Here is a 21117-nt window from a genome sequence, read left to right as displayed (position 1 = left end):
GACAGGTAATGCCCTGCTGACTGTTTGAGAACTTAGTGAAGATGGCATCATGCATCGAATATAGGAGCGTGCAAACTCAAACACATTTTACTCATACTCCAGCATTCTTCCACACACACACTGAACTGGAGTCTTCCCAAGTCATTTTGCTCTTGTACACAGAGGTCTGTAATTCATCATCCTAAGATCCACTCAGCCATCTCACTGTATTCTCAGCTTCTACTTATGTTTTTTCAGAGGACTCTGCAGGAAAATTCTGCTACTAGTCTGAGCTACTCTACAGATTTATTTACCCTCCTCCAGGTCTATCACACTTTTAGCTAAATCTTTGTCCTCAAGCTACCTGAATCCCTCTCTAGCAATCCCAGCTTGTCCCCAGAGTTCACTTTTTGTGTTTCTCTCATTTTCTCTCCATTCAATGTCTTTTAAAAGAATGCTGCAGAACAATTTTGAGACTTCTCTCATGCTTACCTTGTCACAGACACAAATATAGGGGTGGGTTATTCAGCTTATAGCACTTCCATATGGGCAATCTATACTGTGTTCTCCTCATAGTCAAAGGACAATCACTTTCAGGATATGACTTCTTTGACCTAATATTGGATGAGAGCACAGCCTCTTTTTCTCTATAGGCCATAAATAGAGAGTCTAGCATGAGAAGCTCAGACACATATCTGCATCATTCCTGTGTAGATTACTAGTGGCATCAGGGACAGCATTTGTGCACTGTGCAGAGAATGAAGAAGAAGCAGCTGAAAAGAAAGGGTAGTTACTAAGGTGAAAATAAGATGGGATATTGTATATTAAATGACAAGGAAGTAAATAATCTCACTGCAATAAGTGATTGGAATCTGGATAGGTAATAAGACTAACTGAAAACCAGGGTGGCAGATGACCAGAACACAGAAAAGAAGAGTTTATATTTTGAATAACTTATGTCATTATTTAAATAGGAGTTGGAAACAAGATCTGCTTGAAAAGAACAAGGAAAGACCTGTTCCACTGTTGCTAAGTAGGCGCTGTTGAGATCTTTCTTCCAGACAAAACAAAGTCAATGGACTCATCTGAAATTCATAACAGAGGTAATGCCTATCCCTGCATAGCAAGATGAGCCTATTTTAGGCAGATTTCACAGCACAGGCAAAAAGAAACCCCAAAATAATTCTAAGACAAACAATACAACCATTTTAAATTGCACAATTTTGTGATTTTGCATGCTACATAGATGTATTTATATAAAAATATTTATATAAATTGAATCCAAAGGCATAATCCTGGAATGCAAGGAACAATACCTGTACATTAGACAACTATCCTTCAACTGAACACATCTGTTCCATCAGCCCCAGAACAAGCTGTATGCTGCACACACTGTGACCCCTCAGTTTCACTACTGAGGATAATTTACATCAAAAGCATCCTCAAACTAAAATGCAGAGAGCTTCATTGTTTTCCCGTGTACCAGCTACAGGTCGCATGTATCAAATAATGTGAACAGAACACCTCCTGAGTCTCATTATCTCCTTATAGTAATACCATTGTTCAAAAGTTGGATGGGAACAAGTATAGATTTTTCCTCTGGGATGCAATGGAGCCTTCTCACCTTCCTCCACAACAAATGCATCAGTCTGATAAAGATCTCACATAGGCACACCTAAGAAGGAAGTTTCTTCCTGTCTGCCATCTACATCCTCAACAAAATCTGTTGTCTTTTCCTGCCTCTCTAAACTGAAATTGGTGTCCTTCTATGTAGAGCTGCTTACCTGAGGTTAAAGATTATTCACATTTCAAGAAACATTTATCACATTTTCAAGAAACAATACTTTTAAGGGAAACATGGTATACAAATATTGTATTTAAACACAAAGAAAAATTATTTTGCTGCAATTGACTTTCCTGTGTGATTAATGTTTTTATGTCTCATTTTGGGTTTATGTCATGTGTTGTGTGCGTATTTTAACCTTAAGTGGCTGAGAAGTATGTTCTTGTGCCTAGTTGTGCAAACTGATGACACACCAATTAGCTAACCTTAAAAACTAAAAGGAATTTTCTTCTCACGCTTCTTATAATTTCTCTGAAATTTGAAGTATTTGCAGGGGAGCACCACAGTCTGGGTGTCAGAAACACATAAACAGCAGAAGGATAATCCAATCAAAAGACAGATTAATGCCTTCTAGCTTGCTGCATTTGAAAGGAAAACCAAAGCTGAGCATACTGAGGGTCAGACACCTCATCAAACATGACTGGCATGTGACAAAGGCACTTGGTTGCTCTAGGTTTATTAAGATTTTATGACAGAAATTTTGAGGTTTGCCTTTTTATTGAAAAAGATAATCAGATTAATAGCTTGCATGTATCTTTTTATTAAACGCATTATCCCTACCATTAAATAAAGCATTTTTCTTGTATCCTCTTCAGAACAGAATGGAAGTTCTCTTTATTATTTAAATGTAGAGCGGAAAGTAAAAATAACTAATTCTCAAGAGAAACAGAAAAAGCATTTTGTTGCTTTCAGTGTTTGGCTCTGATGAAGAACATGTAACACATGATGAGCTGTTCCAGATTTTCTGGCTTGAATAACCTCAGTGCTGACTGCATTTACAGTTTGTATGGAACAAATACACCTGGCAAGGCAGTGTATCTTTTCCTTAAATATTTTTACTTATTTAACAATTGTTGTTAATTTGCATACAGATCTGAAATCATGGCACAAGTTAGGATCTGGTTTTGGATTTCGAAAGCTGACTTGGAAAGAAAGATGGAATTTCATCATGATGGAAAAAGAATTAAAGAGAAGAGATATCTTCCAGTATTCTCCTGTTCCAACATCTGACTAATATTCTTATGATATTGAATAACAGTAACAATAGCAATAATATTACTTACGTTTTTCTTCACCAATCTAGAAATGCTCTCAGGGAAAATAAAAAGCTTTCCTAATCTGTTATTAACAGGGTACAAAAATGTCAACTCTAACTAAATCCATGGATATCAACTTTTTTTTTTTTTTTTTTTTTTTTTTAAATTATTAATTCGTTCAGTTTTACAGCAGATTAAGAACAACAGTTCTGCATGACAAAATTAAGGAGCAGTGAAAAAATACAGTAAAGACCCACACCAGTTATATGAACTTCAGGAAGAAGCAGAAGTGCTCCTTCACAGGTTCTGGCATAGCATACATAAGAAAAGCACAGCTGACATTCAGGCAGTTTCAGACAAGTCATTCAGTGCAATGGCCTCTTTCCTTAGATGGGGATAATAGAGCAGCACCTGAAGTACCCATTAAAACCAGCCTAGAGTTGTTGGGAGAAGCAAAAGGACATCTCAAGTAGTTCTTTTTTGAGCTTTTCAAGATAGAGTACAAACCCACTGGAATGCTACATTAAGATGCTCTGTTTTCCAGATGTTAATGATTATCACCACCACGCATGATCATATCAAACTGCAACATAACCCAGGCATGTATTACTTGGGTTTTGCTGAAAAAGTCAGCCTGAAGAAAAGATACCTGAAATATCTGGAAGTTACAAGTAATTTTAGATACGCCGCTGCAATTTATCAGAAAATAAAGCTGCCTATCTGAAAAAAAAACACCAAAACCATCAATACACATTAGCTGTATTGATGACCACAGCAGTCATTTCTACTGTACAGTTCTGTTAGGTCAATAGTATATGCAGTCAGTGAGAAACATTAAACAATGAGAAATATTATTCTATTTTTACTTTTCTCAGTGAAAAGCAGACAAAAATCAAACCCTTCCATCTTACCCCCATCCTTAACAAAAAACTGAGTAACTGATAGCTGGTGACCTATCATTAACAATACCGCAACCATTTGCCACCCTCAGTACATAATAGAAGTACCAGCACAGTTGGCTACTACTTGTGGTATTAAGCCAAATTGATTTTTTTCCTAGAATACATCACTAACCTACAAAAGCAATATCCATGACTTATTGGATGACACAAGCCTTTAAAAGAAGTGCTTCAACTTTACATTGATTTTATTATAAGAATCCCTATTGCAGTTCTTAGTGATAACTAACATCAAGAAACAAGATACAAAGCTGGATCCACAGTGTCATTTTTATTCAGAAATCCACTCCTTTCCTCTTAGCTACTCAGATGTTTCTTACAAATACTTTAGCAGTTTTCCTTGAATACCACTGCTGGACACTTGTCAATATTCCTCAAGGAAAAACTCTCCACAAGCCAACAGCCCAAGAGGCCAAGATTCTTCTGCTCTAACTGCCTGCTAAAGTGCTGCCACCTATTTAAGTCCAACCAAACAGCAAAACTATGCAATGTAACAATCACAGCTATACAAAAGCACTTATCATCATCTTAGTAGCAGACACTGATGTGTCTGACACTGATGTGATACTTCATTCCTACCACCACTGGATCTGCTCTGAAGTTCCAAACAGCAACATTACATTGCCCAAGCAAATAAATCAGACTGACATTTTCACCGCTGAAAGGTAGCTACAGGTATTTTGATCCCAGAATCAATAAGGTTGGAAGAGACCACTAGAACTATCTAGCCCAATCCTCAAACCATCCCCACCATTTCTACTGAGCCATGTCACTCTGTGCCACATCTCTGTTTCTGGAACATCTCTGTCCTTGGAGGTGACTCCACAAATTCCCTAATAATTTTTCCCTGAAAATCCCTGCTGGATTTCCTATTTCTGGGACAGTGCAAGTTAGCAGGAAGACTTTGATGGGATCTGCACAGATACTCTACACTTGCGTAGAGACCATCCCTCCTCCAGAGCCCAATTATCTCTTCATATCACCTGCTCCAGTGCATCTCCTGCACACCTGCATGGACTAACAACCACATTCCAACCTTAACCATTCCAGTCTTTCAAAAGAAATTAAACAGCTTCCTCTATCTTTTCCTCCATTTCCTCAGCTCTGTGATGATCAAGTGACTGCGTCTGCCACTATGATGATCAAATAACTGCATCTCCTGCCACTATTTTGAGCCAAAGGACTGCAGCAGATACATCCATCCCTTCTTTGCTTCCTAATAACAACAACAACAACAACAAACCCTTCTTTTTCAGGTCAGGTCAGGTCACATTCTGTGATCAATAAGCAGATTGAGATAGGGCTTAATAAAAAGCACAGCACACAGACACTTGAAGAAAAGAATCCCTGCGGCCTCCAGGTCTCGCTCTTCAGCAATGTATTACAACTCTCTCAACAAGGGGATCTGCCATATAGCTCTTAGAAAACTCTTGATTACTGCACACAACAATAGCTACTTGCGTACCTGTACTCACTTGAACAGGCTGGCTGTAGTACCATGCTCAAACTGACCCCAGAAAAAAGATAAGTTCCTTTGGTCTTGTTATGTTCAGTGCACCCTTAACCATGATGCTATCATAGATTATGGCACACTGTAACCGTCTGCTTGGCAGCAATGGAAATAGCTACTGAGAAGCAGCCAAAACATTTACCAACCTCAACACTATGTAGGGGTAGCCATGAAAAGTGCAGTCTCCACTAATGAAATTCAGTGCAGTAACATCCTAATATGAGATCCGCTAATTTCTACATCTAACCCCTTCCTGAAGCTACAGATCTCAATGTGTCTTTCCTTGGTTGTATATAAATAAATATGAAGTTTGTCTTCTCCAGCCAAAAAGAGAAAAAGAGAACCTCCTTTATCTTCTGAATCTTTCAATGTTTCTGAATTAGAGGGAAGAAAGAGGAGGACAAAGCCTCTGTTCTTCTTTTCAGATTTGGAGTGTTATCCCCTTGTGACTGAACCAAACCTCTTCATCTGCCACAGCTATTAGCCTTCTCCAAATAGCAGCTGAAGCAATATGGAACAGGCTTAATCCCTAGGTAATTTCACAACTACTCATATGGTTCTGTATAGCAGCCGTGAAAAAGAATCATTCTTGGTAATTTAATTCTTCTGTTGTTTGAAGAAACTATGATCCAAAGCAGGAATTTTGGATGTGTCTCCAGATTCAGGATAACGTTGCAAACACACAAAAAGACAAGGAGATTTATTTCCCATTTTTTTAAGGGGACATTACTCCTAGCAAAAGTGGTAAAGATTAATCCGCCTTACATTTTAAAGGAAGCAGAAATTATTAAATCTTCCTCACCTTCACTTGCAAACCTTAAGGTCTAAGACCTCATGTCAACCTGCCAGCTCATACAGTACAATCTTCACTCATATGCAAGAGAAAATTTCCATCTGCATAGCCCTAACAGTGCAGAAGGCAATGCCAAAATGGAAACTACAATGATTAATGACAGCAGATTAGACTGTATAAGACAGTAAGCAAGAAACTGTCCTGGGAAAAATACAGGCCATCTCTTGCATGCAGACAGTTGTTCTCCCACAAATAAACTGACACATAAATGTAACCTAAAGAAAAATCCATCACATTATCTGTTATATTGCCAACTTTTTGTTTTGTTGATATTCCTGAGAGCGGGAGTGGGAGCTAGTGAAAGAGACAGAAGATCTGGAGGCTTTCCCTTAAACAGTTCAAAATCATACATAGGAATCTGCGATGGGATTCAAGCCAGGCACACAGTGCAATCTCAGATACAAGACAGTGGTGGACAATTCCCAGGAAACTAATGTGTTAAGCTTTCCACATTTTCTTTTTCTGTGCTTCTAACATTCTCTGTCCCAGATAAATACACAAATACCTGAATGTGAACTGACATAACTATGCAAAAAGCTTCATATATGCAAGCCGTTGATTCATTACTTTCGTAAGCTTTAGTAATCTGTTCATATAGCTTTCCTTAATTAAATGTATCTAGCAGGGATTTCTGTTAAGAAGAATGGGATGTCTGTGAAAATTAATGCTGAAATATTGGACATAATGCATGCATCTGTATGCCATCCTAGAGGAGAATGAGAAAAATTTAATACGCTTGCTATGACTTTACACTTAAACTTTGGCTTTAGTTCTATAAACAAGGAAGGGTTGCATTTCATTCTTTTAAAGGTCTGAATGCATTCTACATTTAAAGTTCCATGTACTTTACCTTTTCTGTTGGTTCTAATAATTGTCTCAGACAACAGTAAAGAGCTTCCATTGCAAATTTCATTTATAGGTTTCTCTGGTGGTTTGTTGGCAATATTTTCCTTCTTCATGTCCTTCTTTATTTCCTGCATAAGGAAAGGCAGATGGAGAGGGAAAAGAAAAAGAAGTAAAAAAAAAAAAAGAAAAAAGATGCGTTACAGAATATTCCAAATCTTAAGCTCCCAACATTTCTTATAAGCTCTATGTGTACACCCATCTATTCTAATGCTTCCCCAAAGAATCTATACAAGTAGAAATGCCACAAAATGAAAGTAATTTTCAGTAACTCTTCCAACCATTACTATTTTTTTTTCTTCTTAAAGGGCCTAATCCCTTATTTAGGCATGAAAACTGTAGGACAGCTTTGCAGTTCTATTACTGAAGATTACCAAAGCTGACTAGTGAAAAAAGTTTCTGTTTATCCATCCATTAGCCGTACGTTTGACACACAGGGCAGAACGTGGTTCAGTGTTCCTTCTGCACTGACAGCGAAGTCTGTTCCCCTATGTCAAGAAGCCCACAGAAACAACAACCATGGCAGGAAGGAAAATATTAAACAGGAAAATATGACAAATGTTTCCATAATTGGCAGAAGCATATAGAGATGCTGTCAGAGCTGTTGCTAACCCCAGCACGTTTTGCAACTGACAGCCTTTTAAGGTGATCATCCCCTTTGGCAGCACACAGAAAACATGTGGTGGAGCAATGTTTCATGAAAGTAAACCCATGGAAAGGGAACTGTCACATCAAAGAGGCTAACTCATTGGTCTACCACTATCTACCAAAGAAAAAGATTTAAAAAATCAGGAAAAAATGTAGGTTTTGGCTCCAAGCTTTGCCCTAGGTCAGGAGGAGAGAACCCCTTGTGGTCTCTGCTCCATCCTCCAGCTCCAAGCATGGAGGGCAGCAGCCACCTTGGGTCAGACCAGGCTGCTCACAGCTTTGGTCAGTTAGGTCTTAAAAAATCTCCAAAGACAGAAACTGCACAACTGCATGAGCCACCTGCTCCACTGCTTGACTGATTGTGAAGAACACATTCCCTATAGTCAGCTTGAACCTTGCTTTTGTATTTCTGTCTGCTCTCTGGATAATGCCCAGCAGAACTTGCTCCAGTCTACTGATACTTTCCTGGTACTGATGGAATCAAAAGTGGTTGCTGTACTCTGGATGTAGAGTAACATGTGCCAGCTAAAGGAAAAGATCAGTTTTCTCAATCTGCAGGCTGTGGGTCTGTTACGCAGCCCAGGAAACTGCTGGCAATGTTTGATGCCAAGACTGGCTCCTGCTCAGCAGGATTCACAGGCCCTTTTCAGCTGAGCTACTCTCAAACCCATAAGGCCCCAGTCTGTATCTCCACCAGAGATTCCTATTTTCCTGTACAGGTCCTCCTGGGCTGCAGTTCTGACTTCACGCACGTCAACTGACCCTCTCCATTTGGTATAATTTGATGAGATCCTCTACACTGAACAGGCACTGGAGGTAGGTGGTGGCTTCAGACAGACTCTTCCCTCAGTAAAATGAAAACTTCTACCCTGAGAGCTGTCTTTCAACTCTCACACATTTGCTGCTCTCCTCTACATCACAGTACAGTAGCAACTTCTATCATTCCATCATCAGTATGATGGATGTCCTTCAGGTTTCCAGCATATCAGCCATTAGGAAACACTTTCTTACTATGAGGGTGGTTAGACACTAGAATAATCTTCTAGTAAGGTGGTTGATGCTTTAAGCCCATCAGTGTTCAACAGACATTTGGACAATTCCCTCAGTAACATGCTTTAACTTTTGGTTAACCCTGACATGGTCAGGCAGTTCCCTTCCAGCTTCACTATTCTTTCTACTCTATTCTAACTAAATCTTACACACTACGGTGGCATTCTGATTACAGCAAATACAGTTGCTCTCAGACTAGCTACAACTCCCACCCTGTATGGGCCAATACGTTCTTAAGTAGGCCAATGGGGACTGGACAGGTACTTCAGGACACCCACAGCATGCTGAAATCTCCTCCAAGCTACACAGCAAGAGCACCTTGTAATGATACAAGTCAGACCAGACTCAGTGATCTTGAAAGCCCTTTCCAAAACTATGGTCACCAGGCAACTATCCATGGAGAGCTCTGCATGGCCGGCCCATAGACAGCTACACTCTCACTGTGTCGATAGCTTCAAAAGTACCTCAAAGCCTCTTCTGTGGTACCCTTTTATACTTGAGGCAGGGCCCAGTACAAACTTCATGAGTCAAAATGCTACATTTTTTCTAGCCCAAGCAAAGATAATTGCAGGTTATTAGATCATTTTCCAGGGGCGATTCCTTGGGAACTTCTGAAGTAAGCAACCTCACATTTCAACCACGAAATATAAATCAGATTCTCCGATGCCACAAACAACCTCCACAAATTCAGCCTCAATCTTCTTTGATGTGGATTTTAGAGTGATTCTAACATGATAAACAGTTTTTTCTGATAAGAAAGATCTTTTCTAATTGTATCCCAAACCATCATAAATCACAGAAAAAAATTAAGATGATCTCAATAAGCTTGTGAGCTTTAAGAACACTACGAAGTATTAACTATTAAACAACAAATTCTATTCTGTGATAAAACTCCACCAGGTAATAAAATACAACATAATACCCGTAAATCTTTGCCCTATAAAATGACTATTTCAACTTAGGAAATCTAAACATTAAGAACTTCCCTCTTTTCCTAAGTATTTTCAAAAACTGTAACTCATTGACAGAGCAGTCTTCAAACCTTCTCAAGCTGGGGAGAGAAAAAGGGAACATAATAGTTCTCAAGGAAAGAAGTCTTTGGCCCACCTGTAGCTTTTCAATTTCTTTGTAAGATTTAGGTTTGGTTTCAGAATATCATCGTTCATTACCGTTTGAGGAAAAACTTTTATCTGTGTGCCTGGCATACTGAAGCTTGTGCTCATGTATCAAAAGGTTTCCTTTAAATTGCAGTAAATTCTTGAATCATGTCAGCCACAAGAGTTACAGTCAATATTTGTTATCATGTACATCCTGAAAGTCCAAGAACTTCTGCTATTTTCACTACATGAAAGTTTCAAGGTTTCTTTTTACAGTTCTGACCTCTACAGGAAATTCAACCAAAGATACGTGAGGAAATTGCTGCAACCCTTTCCATGACAATAAGGGCAATGAAATGCTGGTCTAAGCTGATGCAGTTATGAAATGTTCCATCCAGCCATTCATTCTCTGTATATTTTAGAAGCTACGAAAAATTACGAGAAGATCACTAGAGTATTTCAAAGTGACTTACATATGACTTGTGCATGCAACAGGATTCTGCATTCTGGAGGTGAGAGCGTTAATCAAAATCACTCAAAACTTCTTGAAAACAAAACACATTCATTCTGAGAGTTAAAAGCTGAAAAATAATGAGGCTTTCACAACTTGAATTTTCACAGCCCATACATTGCTTGAAGCCAAATATGGGAGCAGGATTAAGAACTCAGAATCACGTGCAGCCCATGGGAAAACTACACAGCACATTCAAATTATCAAAAGATGACGATGGAAATGTCAGAAGCGCTTTGACCCCTCCGACACATAGTGTGCAATGCCAGATCTTGAGAAGGCTTTTCCTTTAATCTCTTCTCTCAGAAACCATGCTTTACACTTCAAGAGGCAACTGCCGCTGTGATTTCCTGCAAAAAATATCTGCAACTTCACATAGTATACAAATTCCATTACCCATTTATACAGAAACCTCAAAATACAACTCTGCTGCAATGTTCTGCTGCAGTGTTTTCTTTGCTACTGTCACTAGTTAAGAGGTATTGAGTAATTACAAATGTACTTAGATATAAATGCAATTCCAATATTGAGAAAACTCTCATAGTTTTACCACAAAATAAACAATGTAGCTGGAAAAAACCTTCCAAGCAACTGAACTAGCATCAATATGAAAATTATTTTCAATCAGAAACATAGTAGAAGCACTAAAATCCAGCACAAGTCTTGAACTCCATAAACAGCAAAATTACTACTGTATCCTGGGCTGCATCAATAGCAGTGCATCCAGCAGGTCAGGGGTGGTGATCCTGCCCCTCTACTCTGTGCTGGTGAGGCCTCACCTGGAGTACTGCATCCAGATGTGGAGTCCTCAGTACAGGAGAGACACGGACCTGTTGGAGCACATCCAGAGGAGGGCCACAAAAATGATTCAAGAGATGGAACAACTCCTGTATGAGGACAGTCTGACAGAGCTGCAGCTGTTCAGCCTGGAGAAGAGTAGGCTCTGTGGAGACCAGCCTTGCATTATCTACAGGGGAGCTATAAGCAAGACGGGGACAGACTCTGCAGCAGGGTCTCGTGTGACAGGACAAAGGGAAATGGTTTCTAACAAAAAGATGGGATATTTACATCGGATATAAGCTTTTTTTTTACAACGAAGGTGGTGAGGCACAGGTTGCCCAATGTTGTGGTGGGTGCCCCATTCCTGAAGACGCAGAAGGTGAGGCTGGGCAGGGCTCTAAGCATCCTGACTGAGCTGTAGGTTTCCCTGTCCACTGCAAGGAAGATGGACAAGATGGCCTTTAAGTATCCCTTCCAACTCCTATGAGTCTATGATTCTCTGATCTAAACTTAAAACCAACCCATGTAATGTTCTTGAACTAATAAGCAACGGCTCCCAACAGCAGGATTCCGTATCCTCTCTCCTCTCTCACTGTCTGCTTACCCCTAGTTTATAGTAAACACTTGCCCTGATGCCTGTCAAGCATGTGACAGTCTTTAAACAAAGCTCCTGACCCTCCTGCCTGTGCTAGTACCACCTCGTTCTGAGGTTATTTTGTAAACCACAGCCTCCTAAGCCTCTCTCAATGAGTTCTTTGGTTTCTGCATCTTGCCTTCAAAATCAAGTCTATTTCTGTGGCTCACATGATTTCTATCTGATTTAGGACCTGATGGAGAAAAGCGCTATTTGTTGACTGAGTTTTACAGGCCAAACAGCCTCTCCACTCCAGCAACAGCAGTATGTAGAACAAAGCATATTAAGGATGAAGGCTCTGGCATGCCTTACCCTCCTTTTTGTCTTGTTGTATCACATATAGGCCAGCTTTTGTTTTGCTCCTTCCTGGTACAAATAAACTTGTGAAGCCCATCCGCCCACAGTCAGAAGTGTATCCTACAAATTAATTACTACAAGCAGCGTATGCTACGCTAACTGCAAGCCTGCTATGGCAGAGAAGGCAGGAGGATGAGAAACAGCAAGGAATACAGTGGGAAGCAAATGTTAAAAAATGTGCACCAAATACACAACACAACGAAAGAAAGTCAGGAGTTAAAAAGAATACACTCTGCTCATTATGGTTTGGGGTATTTAGAAGTGCTTGCAGCAATGATTAGCTGCACTACCACCAGGACAAGCAATTTATTATATCTTAATGCACTTAACAAACTAAGGCTGAAAATGGTAATTAGGACAACAAAAAGTAAATAGGATAAGCATGCTATGCTGGGTGTTGGATGCAACTCCAAGCCATATCTTGACCCCTGTGCCAGCACCCAGAGCAATGCAAAGTGGTCCAGGCCCAATGCTCTACTCCAGGTCTTCTCTATCATGCACTCTAATGGCACCTATGGATGCCACACCATGGAGGCAAAATACCAAGTGCTCATTTCTGAGATGTTACAGTCCAGGTGGAAGAAAAAGTACAACTGGTTAACAGAAACAGCAGCTGGCAGGAAGCATAGAGAAGCAGAACTGATCTGCATAGGCCAGGTGCAGCATTTTATAAGTGCTACAATAAGACACCTTTAAAGAAGACTTTGAAAGAGAGTAAGTTTGTGGATTTTCATATGCAGGTTCCCGATGGAGATGAAAAGTACAAAAGCAGAAGCTGGTTGTAAATTTATTTACCTAAGAGGTGCAGAAAAGAGAAACTAACCAGAACAGGGGCACAGATTCCAACCATGCATAGGTGAAGCACTGTGAATCAGAGAATGCCCTAGGTTGGAAGGAAGCTCAAAGCTCACCCAGCCCCAACCCTTGCCATGGGCAGGGCTGCCCCCCACCAGCTCAGGTTGCCCAGGGCCCATCTAACCTGGCCTTGAGCACCTCCAGCGATGGGGCACCACAGCTTCTCTGGGCAGCTGTGCCAGCACCTCACCAACCTCTGGTGAAATAATTTTTTCCAAATGTCTAAATCTTCCACCTTAGTTTAAAGCCCTTGTCCTGTCACTATCAGACAGTGAAGATGGTGACCAAAAGATTCTGAAAGTTAAAGAAGACGAATTGCAAAACTGATCTGGGTTTTGCGTTTTTGAAACCTTACAGAGGTTATAAGGTACAAGGTACAGAAGAGATTGTACAGCTGCAGCACGTTTGCAGGTGAACTGGAAATGATATCCTTATTTCATACTGCTATTAAGCAAACTGCTAGCATCTACCAGTGAACTATGCAGCACACACACTCCTCCCCCGCTTACAGTCTGGGGCAGAGAGTTTTTTCTGTTTTACATATTCATTGGTCTTCGTGAGTAGTGGGGTTCAGGGCAGACAAGGCAATGCTGCAGCAAGAACCGCCAGGGGGAAGATGCTTGGCAGGCTGCCTCCCAATTGGCAGCCTCTTCCTCCTCTTGCACTTCCATAACCTTTGTGACAGTGGAAGGTCTTCCAGACCTTCATCAGCTTGGATCTTCTGCCTTTCAGCTGTGTTTGGCAATAACACAGCCCAATCTGCGTTTGTTTCAGCTGCCCAGTGGTCTCAATGCAAACATGCATCTGTGCATGTGCTGAGAAGCACACGTGTACTCAGTGTATCTGCATGCACTGCATGGAGGCACAAGGGTGCTTCCCAGCCACTGTACCGTCCGTCCAGCTCCAGCAGACAGAAGTAATTCCTCTTTTTAAGAGAATTAAATTTATTCTCATAAAGACTCAATTTTCATTGAAATATCAGAAGTATCACTACTTTCATAGAATCACAGAATGGCTCGGGTTGGAAAGGACCTCAAGGATCATGAACCTCCAACACCCCCACCACAGGCAGGGCCACCAACCTCCACATTTAATACTAGACCAGGCTGCCCAGGGTCCCATCCAACCTGGCCTTGAACACCTCCAAGGACGGGGCATCCACAACCTCTTGGCAGCCTGTTCCTGCACCTCACCACTCTCATGGTAAAGAACTCCCCCCTGACATCCAACCTAAATCTTCCCTCCTTCAACTTAAAACCATTTCCCCTTGTCCTGCTGTTATCTACACTTTCATAGAGTTGACTCCTCTCCTGTTTATAGGCTCCCTTTAGGAACTGAAAGGCTGCAATGAGGTCACCCCACAGCCTTCTTTTCTCCAGGCTGAACAAGCTCAGCTCCCTCAGCCTGTCTTCATAGGGGAGGTGCTCCAGCCCTCTGATCATCTTTGTGACCTTTTGCTAGGATGTGCAATGTCATTTCTCATTCCTTCAGGGTGAGATATGCCAAAAGTTCACATGATAATATTGCCCCCCCCCACCCCAGATACCTGGTCATGTGAAAAAGGCTTGCTGTTACAGATTACAGTTTTCAGATGGATATTTCTTGCTGCATATCTGCTGTCAGCATAGAAAGCCCTGTGCGTATCAACTCGTAAAGCAAAGCTGATAAGGTATATGAGATAATACTTGAATCCATGAATTTCCAGGTTCGTATCTCCGTTCCCTTCCCACATCCTTACAATCCGAATTAGATTAACCAGTACAGAGTAAGAGACAATATACAGTCTTAGAAACAAGCAATAGCAGACATTATCACAAAATGTAATGTGTCAGATAACCAGATAAAACATCTCTGTAACACAGACAGATTCAGAGAGACAAAGTAGCACAAATCCCTTGTTCAGAATCCTATCACACACCAGATGATCCTTAACAGCAGGATTTTCTAATGAGAGCATTAACTGACTCATTCAGTTGAGCTCTGCATTCTCTGTTTAAAATCATGTGGAAGATTCTTTCTTCTATAAAGGGATTTATCTTCTCTAAATGATATGTTGTTTTTGGGGGGAGGGGGAACACAAAACTGAACTAAAGTCATTGTGCTACACAAAAACAGAATACAGCTGCAGAATATTTCGGATTTTCATTTCAGCCCCACTTTAAAAAAAGCTCTGGTGATGGTCCAAACAGCCATTTTTCTCTCCAACTACCACATCATACAAATTCCTACAGAATTCTCTAATCACACAGCTCTATGCTCCAGGATAAAGAACTGTGCCAGGAAACCGATTGGACTAATCACACTGATTGTTATTGTTCTTCAGTAGACCTGTCTTTCTGTTTGATCGACTCAACTCCTCAACCCTCAAGAGGTGTTATAAAGGCTCCACAGAGAAGTCCACTGAACCTAAACAGATAGGACGAGCACTGCGTAATTCCAGTACATAAAAAATTACAACCTAGATTCCAGAATGTGCCTCAGTATTTTAAAGAAACTCTCTCCTCAGACACGCTGAAACTTTTTTCAAGGGAAAAAATGGGTTAATGAAAATATTTATCTGGAAGGATAGTTACAGTGTTATGGACTTTTTAGGGTTCTGTTTGTTTGTGTAATTGGTTGTATGAAAGCTAGCAAGCATTAATGAAATAAGATCCTGGATTAAATCAGGGTTAATGAGATCAGGAGCAGACACATCATTATTCAAATCACATACCATGTGAGTAGCATGCGCTGCCAGACTTGTAAATCAGATATTAGAATTTAGCGCTCATTTTTCTGCAGTCTGACAGCTTAGGGCTAGAGGTCTCCTCATAAATATTGCTGGCATACACCTGCCATAGCTTCACAAGAAAACTATTATGGTTTCAGTTTTTCCAAATGCTAAGCACTAGCAATTTCAAGAAGGTATAGATGGCAGAGGCAGTTCCTCAGTTCTTCTGACAGCCATGTTCCTCAATTCTTACAACCCTTGCAGCTGTCATGCCAAATTTGTTATTTAATTGTTTCCCTTCTTAATCTGTCCTTGCCTCCTGCAAACACTGAAGCAAGTACAGGTTAACTCATGTGTGTTTGGAACAGGGCCATACCCCTTGCAAATCTCTTTTTTGTCTAGTACAGCCTTCTGACTTCCAACACATTGCAGATATGCTGATCTCCAGCGGCTTTTCTCTTTCCAGCATGTCTGGTATGCAAAGACTAACTAGGTCTTGCCTTTAAAAAAAAGAAAAAAAGAAACTGAAAAGAGCAAGATTTTTAATGACCTCCATTAAAAAGTGTCCCAGAGCCACAGAAATCCTTTTACAAGAAGCAGTCACGTGCTTCTTCAGAGGTACCAGACTTAACCCTGAAGACTTAATATTTAGTGAAGAATCCTATTCATAGAATCCAAGGAGTTGAGAAAATTGACCCAAACCTCAAACGTTATATTTCAAAAGTTTCCTGTCTAACACAGAGGAACACAGCAGCTGTTAAGCCTGTTACACTTCAGACTATTTTCTCTCAGTTGATTGAGTAGGCTGGAGGTCTCTGGGTGAAGCAACTCATTGTAGACCCTCTATGTCCTCTGTATGTTTTGTGTGTTCTCTTAGAGCTGCAGAAAAGGGGCAAGCAAGTAAATGGACAAGGATGGGTCAATCTATTCAAAGAGAACAATGTCCTGCATTTTTGTCTTATGCAAGGAAAAAGACATATAAAAGAATGCAAACAGTAGAAATAACCTTGCTAAACACTGATCCAGAACAGCAAAGAGTGTTGCTCAAGACTAGAAAAGGTATTTCCAGTGCTGAAACTGCTGGAAGAAGTTTGATCTGTAAGTGGTATTTGTAGGAGAACTGCAGTTTAGCATGTCAGATGAGAGAAGAAGATTTGGCGATCATAATCCTCACCTCAAATTACTCAATCCCTTAATTGCTCAACGTTTGCAAAAGAGAATGGCATGTTACCTTTGAAGTAATGCATCATACTGAAACTCACCTTTGCAGTTTCTCAATCAAGTGTTTACTCTGCCTGCAGGAAACTTTAAACAGTCATGGATATCAGAGCCACTTAAACTCAATAGCTTGTGTTAAAGGAAGAAAAAACATAGAGGACACATTATGGTCAAGTCCACATGACAAAAACTGATGTGTATCTGCCTAGCATATTCAGCAGAATTCCTGTTTACAGACAAGAACCATGGCATGAGAAAGTATGATATTTGTTTGGATAAGTCTCCTATGAAGCAGCAACAGGCATTTTATAATGCTTTCCAATGTGACGTGTGGTGTCAGTATGCATGAAGCTCACTGCTATTAAAACTAATACAACTCCACAAATAAAGCAGGCAAAATAAGAGCACTATAGTTCTGCTAAGAGGAAAGAAAAGCTTGAAGATGAGTTAAAGGTAGCAAGCAGACAGCAGATGCATGTAAGTCCTCAGGGATGAAGAAACAGTGTCGCTTGGTCATATGTAACAGCCATCTTTCAATAAATATAGATCAGAACGCTAGGAATGACTCTTATTGATCTGCCACCTTGAACAGCCAAACACAGACCAAGTCAGCAAGCAGAAAAATGAAGATTTCATTAACCAGAAACTCATATGGACGTTGTCTTTAAGTACTTTTTCATGTACTTCATACCTAGGTCATTACTTTCTACATTTAAACAAAGAATCAAGAGAGAAAGTTTCAGAAATAACAAGTGGACGGGATATGTAACTATAATCTAAGCACTGCTAATTCATTTTAAACGTGCTTATTGCTGATCAACCTACTGAGAAAAGAACATTTCATTTTGAAAGTTGATAAGCTCCTGGTCTGTGAGTGCCGTACTCTAAGGGAATACACTGAGTGTTAATCCTATACGTTGAAGAGTTTTTACTTACATTTCAAGCAAAGACTTCAGGGTAACCTTAACTACAAAACTTCTATGTCCTCAAACTATATATATATATGCTGAAATGAATTTCTGCTAAATATAAACTTACAGGGACTCTCCAGACAGGAAAAAATGATGAGGCACAACTTAACTTTTGTTTCCCTACAGCAGCCTACCTCAAAAGTAGTTTATTGCTGCAGAAATAAATGTCTGTGTATGCAAAGCACAAACCAGAAAAGATTAAGCTTTCAGAAAATAATCATTGGATAATAAATTGAAAAACAAATATATCTTGAAAAAAATAGGGAGGAATCTCACTTAGCAGAAGATAATAAACTTCAGTTTATGACAAAGTACTTTCAGGCAAAGCTGAGCAGGTTTTCTCCCAAGCAGTTCACAAAAGGATTCTCTAGTAATCCTATCCCCAAAATATATTTTTTAATAAGAAGGAAGAACACACAGGACTTTTTCTCCCAGCTACTCTGACAGCCTCTAGAAACTAAACGATATCCCTGATTAGCTGGATTTCAACTCCTTCACTGCGAACAGCTCCAAGTTCAGGTATCATTCTGTCAAAGGACTTTTTGTTGTTGTTTTATTCTTTACAACATCAACTTTCACATTTCAGAGCAGAAATCACTTGTTTCCTTTGGCTTCTCTAGGGGCCATCTTCATATGCTCTCTCTGATTCAGAAGTATGCACTGAGCATAAGTATTCCTACTGAATTTAACAGGTCTTGTCACGGTATAAAATTTCTAGGCTTTTTACATAATGAAGCAACCTATGAAAGAACCTTGTCACGCTCAGTCTTCTGAGCATAACTTACAAGGAAAAAGTGTCTGGCTATTGACAAGCAATAGCAAAAATCACCCAATCGCACCATGTAAAGATAAATGAAAATACAGAATCATACATGCTTTTGGTTGTAGCTGTTAAGCCTTATGAAACCACCTTCTCACATTCTCCATTTAAAAGCTGTATCTGGAGGTAGCTGGTACATATCTGTATGTAAATACCCTCCACAGCCTGTATTAAAGCCTATTGCACATCCAAGCATTGGATACACACTAACACTCTACTTTGACTATTGGTTAAGACTTGTGTGATTAGAAAAAAAAAATTAAGCAAGCTAACTAGAATTAAAATGAAAATAAATATCAAAGTTGATAAATCATCTCAGGCAGGCAGGAAGAAATACTTATGATACACATGCTTTAATAGATACTTCAAATTCCAACTCATATGAAGAATGCCACTCGTAACTTTGCGTTGTAGGATTCCAATCATTTCTGTACTCCTCCTGACCCCCTGTGATTCAGGCTGGAGTGGAGTATTGAAAGACATGAAAGTTAACGAGCAGAACATACACAGCAGTATATTTTCAAAATAAAAAATGATGGGGGGAAAAAGAAAGGAAGAAAAACAGAAGAAAAGAAGAGTGTGTGTATGCTGTTTTATTAGCAGCATGTTTGTAACCACAAGTCAGGTAACACAATAAACTACTTCCGAAAGGTCACTGACTGTTCCAGACAAGACCTGTGGTGGACACTTCTAAAATTCATATAGGACTTTGGATGCATCTGCACTGTGTGTACAGTGTCCAAGTACTGGCATGCAAAGGTGACATTCACTAAACTATAAATACACAGATAAGAAAGGCAGGCAGTAGATCCTTAGGTACAGTCTCTTGTGCACACCTGCTACTGATGAAAAGAACTTTCGGCATGTTATAGCTGGTACTCATTAAGATGAAGTTCACATGTGGCTATGACAGTGCCTCAGTTCAGCCTTCAGTCCTTTAAAGAAAACTGGCTGTTCCTACATTTTGCTGCTGGTCATTTTTTTCACACCTTATTCTTTGATCCCCTGCCATACGAGTTTTGCACAGCCAGTGAATGACTGGATCAAATTGCTATTTACAGATACCTTCAGACCAAGGCATTTTCATCAGCACACATTTCAGTATCTATCACTAAATTTAATTTGGCACAGACTACGAAACATGAGGAAATAGTTCATGTGATCTGCACTTCACCTTTTGCACAGGGCATGAGCAGTGATGAGAGTCACAGCACGTGAGCCCTATGAGGAGCTGAAGTGCTGGAGCGCTGGCCCCCACCCATGGCCGGAAAAGGGAGGTAGTAGGTGAGCAAATTTATCTGGGCAGAACCAGCCAGATTTCTGAGTCCTACCAGCTGCAGCAAGCTCCTAAAGCAGTAATTTTGGAGTACGCTAAGTCCTTATAAATCATGTTTATCATTACTACTTACAATGCTTTTTAAAGAAAGTCACCCACTTCCTCAGCTAGATAAGCTTTATCTCCCACTCAATGTGACCGGACCCACTCAAGTGAATCAACAGTAACTGGAAAAAGCCATGAAAAAATAAAAAATAAAATAAAAAAATGAGTCTAATAAGAGCTGTAATGATCAAGTACTGCTAAACTCCACGTTTCCAGAATTTTAAGACATTTATTACATACAAACACAGATGGAAAGGAATTGACTTTTTCCCATTTATTTGCAGTTAAATACTTAAACAGAACTCTGTGCTCCTTAACATGAGCACCACTGACATTTTAATTGGGAGTCTCAATAATTTGTCATTTGGATAACAAACAACAACACAGATAATGAAAAAGTGTTTTCTATTCCCTCTCTTTATCACAGGGCACAGCATTCTGTAATTCTCCCAGGTTCTCATAACACCAGTTTTGGCACAACCAGTGATGAAAAACAATGCAGGTCAGTTCTCAATAATACAAATTTCCTTCTCACATTCTCCCTTTTTCTTTTTCTTTTCATAAATCAATTTACAGTACATACAATCATACAATTGCAGGACTCAGGAAAAGGATTCATTTATTTGTCTTAGTTTATCCCTGAAGTTCTTCCCATTCAAAATTTAAGCTTTAAAGGCCATTTTCTATGCAAAAAAAAAAAAAAAAAAAAAAAAAAAAAAAAAAAAAAAAAAAAAGCTTCTAAGACCAGAAAAAAAGACAGAAAAGACTGTCTTCATTTAGGTACTTGAGTTTCCTGCCAAATCGGTGGCTCCTCAAAATATTTACTCAGGTTTCTGAAGCGTACAAGAAAAACTGGAAAAACACACTACTTCTTCTTCACAAGCTCTGTCCTTTCCTTAGGACATTTATTTTCATACACTCAAAATTTGTGCAGGTAAAGAACCCTTTGATAAAAATACTGTCTTCAAACTTAGCCCTTTCCCTTCCACCATCTGAAACTA

The 21117-nt window shown here is 39.7% G+C and overlaps 1 protein-coding gene across 5 annotated transcripts in view; it reads right to left on the bottom strand.

The window, feature by feature from the left end:
• Nucleotides 1–21117, bottom strand: part of SH3KBP1 (SH3 domain containing kinase binding protein 1) — a 205140-nt gene that overhangs the window by 127505 nt on the left and 56518 nt on the right. For all 5 annotated transcript variants that reach the window (XR_001559681.2, XM_015886352.2, XM_015886329.2 and 2 more), the window contains one exon: nt 7032–7155. Coding sequence is in view for 4 of the 5 variants with exons in the window: in XM_015886352.2 (XP_015741838.1) it covers nt 7032–7155 (124 nt within the window). In the remaining variant the exon portion in view is untranslated. The remainder of the gene's footprint in view (nt 1–7031; nt 7156–21117) is intronic.

This window comes from Coturnix japonica, chromosome 1 (assembly GCF_001577835.2).
Source record: "Coturnix japonica isolate 7356 chromosome 1, Coturnix japonica 2.1, whole genome shotgun sequence".
Taxonomy (NCBI): domain Eukaryota; kingdom Metazoa; phylum Chordata; class Aves; order Galliformes; family Phasianidae; genus Coturnix; species Coturnix japonica.
This window is presented reverse-complemented; position numbering and strand designations above follow the sequence as displayed.